Here is a 12,362-nt window from a genome sequence, read left to right on the forward strand (position 1 = left end):
CGACAATGGTCCTATTTCCTTGTCCTACAAGAGATAGTAAGTAACGCGAGAGCGTAACTAGTTGTAACTAAGTTAGTGGGACAACACACGAGTCGGTAATCCATACTGTTTATCCTACTTCGTAATTTTCGGATATTAAGAAACTAAAATCTTAGTTCAGTTTTCACAGTAACCACCTCTTGACGGATCTATTGAAATAGACTATACTGTTTCAATAGAATTTAATAAAAATGTAAAAAAATTAATAATTGATCCAACTATAAGACGATCAGCTGATATGTAATAGTAGGTACAAGTTAAAAATCGATTAAATGAATCAGCAATTTAATTGATGTTTCGAGTGGTTTCGATTTGTTACTAATTCTAGACAAGTGTTTCTGTGACAATTTTAACAAAACCTGTTTACTTTTCATTAGTTCTAATAAAATAGACTAAAACAGAAATAAAAAAAAAACTTCATAGGGAGAATAAAACAATTTTGTACAAAGTAGTTTGCATAGGTCTCTGTCTAAAACATGCTTCTGCCGTTAAAAAGCTACACGTGTTTTGGATTGATATGACGGGCTAATATAGCAATAAACATTATTTCATTTATTATAGTCATTAAGAATATTTCAGTGAATTCCATTATAATAAGTGCTATACAATGACACCAATTGTCTGATTCTTAAGCTAGAATACCTTAATTATTGATTGATCTCATAAGACAGAGATACCCGGGGAGGGCGGAAGGAAAGGGATTGTTAGTAATGCGGACTTCCAATCTCATTGCTAGTAATATACCCTATTAGGTGGACCTCCCCGTGATTCCCCTGGAAATCATCGTGCTAATTTTCAGGTGTATTTATCACGATGGATTAACAGACCAGCCTTTACATTCTCACTTATCATCCCTCAAAGGGACCGTTAGCGCAGACGGGGTTACCATTCGATTATCATCCATTAAAAAAAATAAATAAACAGAGATACCAGAGAACGACTATCTGGGGGTACGCCCCATTACACCCAGACCCAAATCAATTTAGAAAAGATCGTTTCCTAAATCGACCCAACCGAGAATCGAAATTGGAACTTGCGCATAGCGATATGCTTGCCACAACGCTACGAAGGTCGTCCACGGAGTTGGTCTATAGGGGAAAGTTAGAATATACCTTTAGGTAGATCTATAGCTTGTTTTAAACAGCAAAATTAGTACATACATATGACAACAGAACGTATAAATTTTGCCATTCTCTCTTTGAATAGACGTGGTTTAAATATTTTGCTATAAATCTTCTACACCGTGTGCGGAGGCCTTAAAAACATATAGGCTCAGTATGGCATGATCCCTTTCACTCGCACCTCTTTAATTAACATAGTATAGATATAATGTGCCTAACAACGGTTATACAACATTTACTATCGAGCTCTTACTACAAACTGTCCCATATCTTATGTGTTAATCCAGGATAGAACCTATCTAAGTAAATTTTAAGTAACAATCGCCTATATCTCTTGCTTGTTTGAATTGTTGGTCTGAAGGATGAGATAGTAGTAAATAAATATTGGATAGTTTAACTCAAAATCTGTAATTTGGCTCTGTTGTTACAAGGATTTATGGTGCTCACTATTGGATATATTGTATGACTGTTTGCGACATACAAACATATGTGAATATGGTTATAATTTCAAGTACCTACATATTGTTCCGCAAAAGAAAAGCTACTTCAATTGTGAACACATTGATAAATGACGAGATGTTTCGTAGATAACCTACATTGCAAATGGTGTTACATATAGATTTTACTTCGTAATAAACAGTTTTTGCTCCAAAGAAAACATGCAGTTTCAATCTTACAAGATTAAAATAGGAGTAAAAATAATTGTGAAAATAGACATAGACTAGCGACGTAAAGATATAACACATAAAAAAAATTCAGAGAAATTGAGAATTTCTAAGTGTTTTTTAAAGTCGAACAATAATTAATATGTTATTTTTGAACTATTGTTTTGATTTACATATTTTCTGTTATTTCTGTCTACAGATGATTGGTAGATAATGCCATATGGTGTTAAGTCCGCCATTTACACTTACTTTATGTATTAAAGTTTACTAAATAAGTAATAATAAAAAAATAATTGTAATCTACTTTCCGCATAACACGTGAACAGACAAACGATAAGTTATTTATTGTCTAGTTATTAGTAGGTGTCGACTACTTTGTCATGTAGGGTCCAAGGTCTACTGGGTGACAACTGTACCTATACGTTACCGGATCTATTAAACTGTGAGACATGCGCGACGCGAAAAAGGAGGTGTTTCTGATGGGCCATAAATCTTGATCATGCATTCATGCACACCTTCATGACAAGTATTTACGGTATAGCCTTAAAGAAATAGAACTTTAACTAATTGTTTGGCATAATAAAAAGCTACAATTAGGATCTTATAAATTCCTGTTAGTTTAAAAAATATTTGATCAGGAGTCACCAAATATTGTGTATTCCTCCTACTAAAACTGTTACCCAAAATTTCCAAAAATTTTCTTTTCAAGAATTTCATTATCACAAAATTTCACGAAAAGAAAAAAATACCTCAAAATCTGCGAAAAATATACCCAATCTGGCAACGTTGAACTAGGAACAATACTACTCGACCTGGATAGTAAAGAAATAAAGGTTCGAATCCCGTCAGATCGACCTGGCGGAAAGAACTTTTTTATATGCATAAACACCTATGTTATGAGAAACCAAACAAATCAGAATACTCAAACTCGAGTCAATTTAAAGGTCAAACGAAACTAATATAATTAATAGAGCAAATACATACTGATAGCACGCAGACGTCGCCGTGGCGTCGGTGGGCGTTTCAAACTTAGGTCGACTGGCTCCAGCTGAATCGGAGGCCCGCAAGCCTGTGACAAAAATAAAGATTAATAATTAATAAGTAATAAACTAGTAGACATCTCCACAAAAAAAAAAAAAGATGGTAACTTCAATCGTATTAAAGACATTTTGATTTTAAAACCAAACTACTGAATGGTTTTTGATGAAATTTCTATGAGACCAACAGGAAATAAGGATAATTTTCTTAATCGATTTATAAATAACTGAGTTATAAGGTAAGAAACAAAAAATACAACAGAATTTAGAACCCCATCTTTTTTTTTAAAGCCGGTTGATGAAATGATTAATACTGAATTATGATCACAGAATTTTAAAAAAAATCTTTATTTGAATATAGACTTATAACTTTTTTATAACGTCACTCTTTTATATTTCTACCGTTGAGTTTGGGCTGTCATTATTTGCTAAAAAGAATCTGCAAGAAATTCAGCAATGACTCTTTTCAAATAAAACGTACAAAACTATGTATATATATTTGAAAAGTTTTTGCTAAAACTGCTGAGTTTTTGCTGGCAGACGGAACATCTTGTAACATAAGGAAACTATATAGTTCTAAAACTTAGACAAGGCACTCTAAAATAATTCCGAAAACCGGCCGACTCGTGAGCGTCGTGTGCGGGCATCAAATGCATGCATGCGATGCAAAATTGGAAATTGGAGTTTCAATGCAAGCGGAAAACAGCATGTGAATATGTAATAGCTTTTTTTCATATATTAGTAGAAATTACAGAAAAACATCAATGAAATGAATGAGTTTATTCGGGGTAAAAAAAGTTACTAGCCAATCGTGACAAAACCAGTTATTGTAAAAACTAAACTACTGAACCGATTATAATAAAAGTATATACTTTCAGATAAAAAAATAACTTTCCAAATCGGCGCATAAATAAGTATATAAAAAAATTACCTATATATATATATATATATATATTTTTTTTTTTTTATTGCACTAAAACATACAATAACAACAATAAGTTAATAACAATGTTAGCAAAGGCGAACTTATCTCTAAAAGAGATTTCTTCCAGTCAACCCAACACAGTGGCATAGGAAGTAGTGAGTGGGCAGTAGTAGTGCTAACCAGAAATTAAAATAAATATTTACATAAATTATAAATAATTATATATATTATAACCAAATTGAGAGCCTCCTCCTTTTTAAGTGGGTTGAAAACAATTTCAATTGTGACAAAATGAATATGAGAGTAAAAACTAGGTAGCAATAAAATTTATATATTGTTTATACGATATATAAATGTGATTGGACATTATTTTTTTCCCAATTTGCTGGTAATATTTTGTAAATGTTATCATATACAAAATATTACCAGTAAATTGGGAACCGCCTTTTCTTAGAAGCGCTTAAAAAAGGTTACCAAAAAATTAGAAACATGTTTAAAAAAGTTACACATATAGTCTTTCCGCTAATACTGAGACCTTACTAATGATGGTTTTAATTGAAGATGATTTGTGCAACTGTAACTGTATGTTGCGTAAATACTTGTACAATCTATGGTTGTGAAGCAGCGCCACGCCCGGTTCTTCATACACGCGATCACATCTGTATTCCATAACAAGTGGACGTGACAATCTCAAAAAAATAACTACTAGTACTCCTGCAAAGGAGGTTGTCTCTTGATGTCAAAAAACTACCAAAATATATTTTATTTTTCCCCCATATATATTTGCAAGTTTAGAACTTCGTGACTTTTCTAATGCAATCACATTTTTTACTATTTCTCACTCACACACATAATTTATTTTTTTTCTATTTTAAATACCGTTTTATTCTTTCTATAATTCTATTTGCTTTCTTTTATTCGCATACTGTATTTTATAATTGAAATGTTATCTACTAATTATATTATGGAATGCAATAAGAAATAAATAAATATAATCTAGATTTCCATACTATGACGAAGTTAAAAAAAATATATATATATATTTATTAATATTAAATTAAATATTAAACGGTACAATACTCCCACAGAATATAGAAATACATGATAAGTACAACAAAAAAATATTTCTCTCTTTGGCAGTCGGATAAAAAAGGCGCACAATCCATTTAGGATAGATAATAATTGTCACCCTTATACAAAACCCAAAGGCCTACAAATTCCGGTAGAAATGAATCATCCAGCAATTCAAGTAGTTAGTTTTGTTTGGGCCATTGTTGTAAAAGTTCCTTCCTTTTAGTATTCTATACTTTAAAAAGAATCCAACGTGACCTAGAACTCCCGCTAGCAGTGAAGCCTCACTATAACAGTTTTAATTGAAGATGAGTCGTGCAACCGGCTGTCCGTTGCGTAAACGCCGCGGTCGTGCAGCGACGCCACGCCCGATATTATTCGCACTAAAATCGCAGGAGTACCTATATGAAATTGTACTTGTAATATCTATTCTGTGACATGATTCTTACGAAATGGAAGATAAATATTATTGAGTAGTTATTATCAATTACTAGTATCCGGCTCCGGCTTCACATGGGTGCAAATTGTACAATAAACCTTCCGTTAAAATTATCTAAATAGAAGTTAAACGTGGTAGTAATGTGTGGTTTAGAAGTAAGGACAGACAGAGACAGCGATATTTTTATACTATTTAACGATATTTTTAATGCAGTTTGCAAAGGTAACGTAACAGACGATATGGAATCAAAACATCATGAAATAAAGTCATACTAATCGCTGCTTGGTGATTAAAATGTAAGTGGAATAAAGGTTCTTATGCAGGCAGAGTTTGGCCAAAACCTTACTCAGGTATTCAAAGGATTTGAATAAAAACACTTCAAAAGATAAAATAAAACATACTGAAATTATCGAAATAATAATTGATATGAAGCTATAAAGCTTCTGTCATAAGTACGTAATATTATCATATAGGTAAAGCCCACTAAAGGTATTACAAAAATATGATACATTCTAATTTGATTTATAATACAACTTAACATGCCCTATGAAACACGAAGCCACATTCATATTTTAATTTCATACTCAAAACCCTCAGACCGCAATCAAGCGTACCGCCGAACGAACTGTCAACGTTTTTGTTCATAGTAAAAACCTGGATTCATTCACGAGGAAATAGTGTTTCGCGAGTAACAGTGGTTTCCAATATTTCAACGGCATTGCGTGCATTGCAGTTAGGATGGTCGGTGTTATGCAATGGCTGCTTGGCTCACCTTGCCTGCCACGCCCCAAGCCAATCAGACACGTGGAAATTATTTCCACTTTTTATACGACGTGAAAACGAGGTTTTTTTTTTTTTTAATTAGTTGGGCATATTTCGTTAAGATGTAACTCGCAAGTCTGAAGGAATCCTAATGATCTTCACATTCACGCTCATTGATTCTGATTCAATATAATTCTTTACACCTGATAGTAAGTACCTTAGATATGCTTTTATGAAAAATGACAGATACCATAAACCATTATTCTTCTATAGTGATTTAATAGTAAAACCGAGTGAATCTCAGTATCTCATAAAAAATATTAAAAAAATTTGCCAATAATGAAATAGAGATAAGATAACCGCGTAAAATGCATATAAATAAAAAAAATTCAGGATAATTAAGTAGTCTTCTTTTAGAAGTTGTTTAAACAAATAGAAAGACGAATAAGTTGACTGACAATCAAAGCATAGCAAAATCTATACATTATAGATGATTTTTGGAAAACCCTTCAGTAACGAGAAATAATGGAATTATGTTAGCAAAGGCGTAAAGTCTTTAAATATGGAACCATCCCTTATGGAAAGTGGTAACAGTCGCCTAAAGACATGAGCAGTATCATAGTTTCGAGATAACCGCAACGATTTTGTATAATTTTTGTAATTAATCACTGACAGATAATTGAACTGTCGATACTTTTATAAATGTCAACAGTAAAATTATCCTGATCATTAATTAAGTTAAAAAAGGAGGAAAATATGTAAATCTTGTTTATCTGGTAACAACATAGATTTAGTTCATAAATTCCCATATAACATCTACAATTGATTCTATGCAAAAACTTTTTGAATGTATTGAAAAATATCATCTGATCAATGAATATTTCAGAGTTAATTTCGCATTAGATCCGCGTGAATAGAAACAACTGCTCAAATATCTAAAGCATTACACAACAAGTTTTACATTTCTCTAGCAATAAATACCAGAGACAATTTTAGGCTACACATAGAGAATTCTGATGGTGAAATATACCATAATGTCCTATCACCGAATCAATGCATTGCAAAATGGTACAAACGTAATAGATTGCAATGTGGACGGTTTGTTAGACATACCTATTTGAATAGATAGGGCTGTTAATATAAGTCTGACTACACAAGGTTTTGCTGCGCATTGCAAAAATAATTATAACACAATAAAGATTGAGAAATATCTTAAAATAAATCATCTTAAAGTGTAGTTATCGAGGTTTTTTTTTTTCGGAAAAATCTAGACCAATTTATCATGATCAAATAGATCGTAACCTGCTTAATAGAGAGGTCAAGAATCTTCGGTATCTGCACGCAAAGGGAATGTAAGAGACGCATATATAAACGTAGCAAGTGATTCACTCTATTCTACAGAGGGCCTGGCCCTCTACACAAGTAGTAAGAACTATCAATGGAATCGTTATGACTAGCGAGACAATGAGATAGAGTGAGCTGGCAACGTCCCATGTTCATTCGAACTTATGAACTCGTTTACGATAACAATTCCATCGATGGATTCGTTTGCCACTCGTTTAGGAGAACTGGCGTGAAGATAAATAGAAATACGAGCTTTTCTTTATTATTAGCGACTAAGATTGCCCATGATCACTTGCAATACGAGAGAAGTTGCTTGTGCGTTGCCGGGCTTTTAAATATTTGTAGGCACGTTTTTTTAAATTCCAAATATTACATTGTCAGAGGAAAACTAAAGACTTGAGCTCATTCCACGACTAAAATATACGAGGTAGAAATGAACAGGATGCACGGACAGTAATTGTATGCCACGTACCCAAGAAATGAGGGTGAACTGTAGCTCTATGGCGAGAAGTAGGATGGTCAAAATGTGACGATGGCGTTAAGTCATATACGTATATAATACCCTGTACTGGAGTATAGTCAAGATATTAAATTATATTGAAAAATATTGAACATACAATGGCGGACTTATAGATCAATCTCTTACAGTCAACCTTTGAGAAGTTGAAAGAAATAAATATTGTCGTTTTCCGACCTATGTTTCCTTGGGGGAAAATATTTAATTTCACTGGTATTCTACCATAAAAGGATGCTAATGATCTAGATATCGTTCAATAGAGCCTAAGGCATTAATAATGTCTACAACTTATATAAAATGGTCTCATTGAACAGCCCTATACCAAATAGGTAAGGTATCATTTAATTGATCCATTGATTTGTCACTTATCTGATGATAGCTCTGGGCTAGTGTTGCTACACTAACATTACTAAATTCTAATATAATTTTCTGAGAAATTATTATATAGTTAAATAATGTTATTGTGTAATTGTCTATCTAATGAAGAAGATTGACTCGTTTGAGCTAATAAAGAATATTATCGTACCTACGAACATTTGCGACATTTAAATAATTCAAGATAATGTTCTAAAAAACAACTTCAATAGTGACAAAATTACTACGATTGGCTTCTATTAAAATAGAACAATCAAAACCAGTTTAGAATTATTTAATCAATTATATAAAAATCAATTGAACTATTGTATAAATAATTACGAATATTAAAGGAAATATTTTTGGGTAGCCTTAACATTCAGGTAGTTTGGCATGCAACATGAACAAATAAATAAATTGCATAAAAAAAATACAATATACTACTAGTACTAATATAAACATTTAAAAAAGTGTAAGTAGACTTCACTTAGGAACTCGATCGATATTAATTACAAAGTTGACAAAGGCAACGAAAGATTTTTTTTCTTTGTAATGTAACTTTAAAAAGATTATTCGACTTTAAAAATTCTTTTACCTGTAAAAAGTTACAATAATATAGCGCTATTTCCCTAAACCTATCTCTAAAATTAAAATTTGATACCGCAGCGAAATCTTATTGTAAGAACTAATATAAACTAATTTTGTAATAGATTTAAGTGAAAATTATTATAACTTTAGTTTATGATAACCCATAAAACAATTGTTGTAAGTATGTATCAACCGTTAACTGTCCACTGCTGAACATAACCTCCCCTATAAGGGAGTTTTACTAGTAGATGTCACGCTTTGTAAGCGGGATGACAATCGCAGTTTGACTTTTGGTGATATTTTAAGAGGACGCTGCTGTCCACCCCGCTACCATAAGTTCCCTTAGTCGCCTCTTACGACACTTACAGGAATGAAAGAGATAGCCTATTCTGTCAGGACATACACGGCTAATAAAACAGTAATAACTCGTAATTATCAAATAAAATATTACATTAAGCGATAAATTTAGAGAAATGGCACCTTAGAAATGGCCGTATTAACAACGAGCAGTAAAGGCTGTATTTTACTAAAATAAAACCGTGCGAAGCCGCGACAGGTCGCTAGTATAAATTGTAACTTTTGTAATAAGAGAAACGAGTCTGCAATTAATTATTGTATACAACAGCGGACAGTTAGATCGTACCTAGGAGCCTATCGATACATCTCAGATGTCGGCTAATTTAGCGGCTATAAACTTAATCCGCTATAATCTAGATCAAGATCCAGCAATCGGAAATTGAAAACTATGGGAACTTGTGAGAAATACATTGGAACGTACTTTGTGTGCGCTGTTTTTGCGGGTACAAACAAAAACAAATGAAAATTAATAAAACAACAAGTTTTTAACATACACATGTGTATGATAAGATATTTTGTTTATGTTTAGTGCTAAGTCTTACACATGCTGTGTTATTATAATGTAATCATCATTCATCATTTGATAACTGTCCAGCGCTGAACATAAGTCCATATGTTCTCTTGATCACTAAAATTTTATCCTTCTTATTTTATCCACAATGAAGTTACAGGGGAGATCAAAAGTGTCGTAAATCGCTCCGAAAAAAAGATCTCGGCAAAGACACGGCAGTGTAAACAAAACCAAGTATTTACCTCGACAGTTGCAGGCAGCACAGCACCTCCCCGGCGCCTAGCGCCTTCCCTCTCATCCTGAAACAAGATTAATCTTGTTTACTAGCAAGTACATTGTGCTCCTTATAAAAAAAAAAAAAAAAACTACTTCAATTGTTTCAAAACATACCAACGAAAAGACGAGATTCTTCGTGGATCGATTGAAAATAGTTCAATTTAGAACGCGGAATTGTAGTGCGTAACCTGAACTTTGTTTATGATTTATTGCAATAGGCAGAATTGTGGTTCGATTTAACACAAATAGCAAGAAAGTAAAAAAAATACAGATTAATTGCAAACCTCCTCTTTTTTCAAGTTTACAAAAAAGGTGTAAAGATACAATCGTCTACTGATGTTAATTTTAATTTGGCTTCGTTATTCATGAAGGTCTCTAAGGTATCATAGCCGAAGATGGATTACGTATTTATAATATCTCTAAAAATGTGATGTGTGTGTTTATTCACGATTCATAGACGAATTTGAAATTTGGTGGTTTAAAAGTGGATTCGAACTAGAGACCTGCAGATCGCAATCAAGCGCATTCCATCTACCAAGCTGTCACTGTTTCGACACACTATTAGGAATGACAAACAAGCTGACGGACCACCTGATGGAATGTGACAACTGTCGCCTATATACATTAAGTCCATAGCATCGCTTACATAACCCGAAGGTGAGGTATCAAGAACGAGAATATCGGCGAGTATACGTAAAATGATTTGTATGAAGAGATATTAATGGAAACCTTTATCCCACTCTAATTATCCTGTAAGAGTTCTAGTGTGAAGATAGATAAGTGCCTCTTATATATTACCAATAATGAACCGGCTTTCTTATCATTTATAGTAAAACATGGTTTTAATTTTTTGTTCCTTTGATTAACTTGTAATATTTGCTCAAATTATCTACAATAAATTGACAACCCTATATATGATTACCAAATACAACGAATGTGCCAACCCTATGCCATACGCACTATTCTCTATAACCTCCCCTCGCCTCCTTAAATTAAGGCAACCTAGCCATATTTAGACTTCACCAAGGCAACACGCAACACTTTCGGACGCCAACCGCTGCAGTCCAGCGGTGAAAGCGCCAAATGTTACGTTCCCACGCTACAGTTACCGAGCGTGACTTCGCACGTCCCTGTTACACATTCTAATTTTATTTGCGACTGACAAGGACAGCGAATGTGGTCATCCTGAATTCGAAATGGACAATCGACATATGCCGATCTACTGAAGTTTTCAGTATGTACATACTCCTTATTTTATTAGGGAACTATGGAAACTATAGAGCTGAACATAAAGATTATTGTAAAAGTATATCAATAATTTATCCTATAAATATTTACATATGAGTTTTAAAAAAATCGACTACAAAAATAGATAATATTCTCATTATATTACTGTTCATGTCGACGATTAATACCAAATGAGAATAAAAAAGTAAACTATTACCTATTAAAATTTATGACTTCCATGGATCTTGGCATCATTTTACCTTCTCGGAATTTAATTGGCATAGCTATATGGTCTACAGTATTAGTAAACTTCCTATATCAGTTTTCGTACATTTTTAAAAACTATTTTAATTTGCTGTATCATTGTTACCCTATGAAATCTTTCTACACTATGAAATAACACAAAGGTGTGTTTTATGCATTGATATATCATAGTCAGGATTCAGGAAATCATACTTTGTTCTATGCAGATCACATATACGTATGGATTGCCGGAAACATTACGAAATTAAATAAGTTTCATCACGTTTCCGGTCATCTCATAATGAGGCCAAACCTGTATTATTGGAAAACTAATGGATACTGAACACGTAACAATATGATTAGTAAATTGGTAGATAGACAGGTTAATTTTACTTGCAAAAGAGAACAACTGATTGTTGTTTAAATTAACATATAATTAAAGAAAGAAAGCCCTGTCGACTGAATAAAAATACCTATTGAAATCAGTTTAGAATTAGCGAAGGTATCGCGTAACATGTATATATAAAAAAACACATGCTAATTGAGTAATTCTTTATTTTTAACTCGACTTAAGTATGTTATCTTATGATATGTATAAAAGTAATATTTTAAAATTATATTTAAAAATAAAACACCGACTCGATTGCAAAACTGACCCGATTTTGGCAATTTTTTTATAAATTAGATCTAAAAGTATCAATTTGAAAAATTTTTTTCTTATCCTTTTAGAATTTACAAATCGGTGTATAAATGACGAAATAAATAAATATCGCTGGATTATTGATTATACCTAATTATTCAGTTACATCTTCTTATCGTATTCTTTCTACATAAAAAAATTTATATATTATTTTTTTTACAACACAGGGGGCATACGAACATGCGG

The 12,362-nt window shown here is 32.5% G+C and overlaps 1 protein-coding gene across 2 annotated transcripts in view; it reads right to left on the reverse strand.

Annotated features, from left to right (window-relative positions):
* Positions 1 to 12,362, reverse strand: part of LOC113523059 (Krueppel-like factor 3) — a 47,838-nt gene that overhangs the window by 27,152 nt on the left and 8,324 nt on the right. For both annotated transcript variants that reach the window (XM_052893065.1, XM_052893064.1), the window contains exons 4-5: positions 9,973 to 10,029; positions 2,810 to 2,894 (exon numbers count right to left, since the gene is read on the reverse strand). In XM_052893065.1, the coding sequence (XP_052749025.1) occupies positions 2,810 to 2,894; positions 9,973 to 10,029 (142 nt within the window). The remainder of the gene's footprint in view (positions 1 to 2,809; positions 2,895 to 9,972; positions 10,030 to 12,362) is intronic.

This window comes from Galleria mellonella, unplaced genomic scaffold, assembly GCF_026898425.1.
Source record: "Galleria mellonella isolate WM207_F2 unplaced genomic scaffold, CSIRO_AGI_GalMel_v1 utg172, whole genome shotgun sequence".
In the NCBI taxonomy this organism is placed as follows: Eukaryota; Metazoa; Arthropoda; class Insecta; order Lepidoptera; family Pyralidae; genus Galleria; species Galleria mellonella.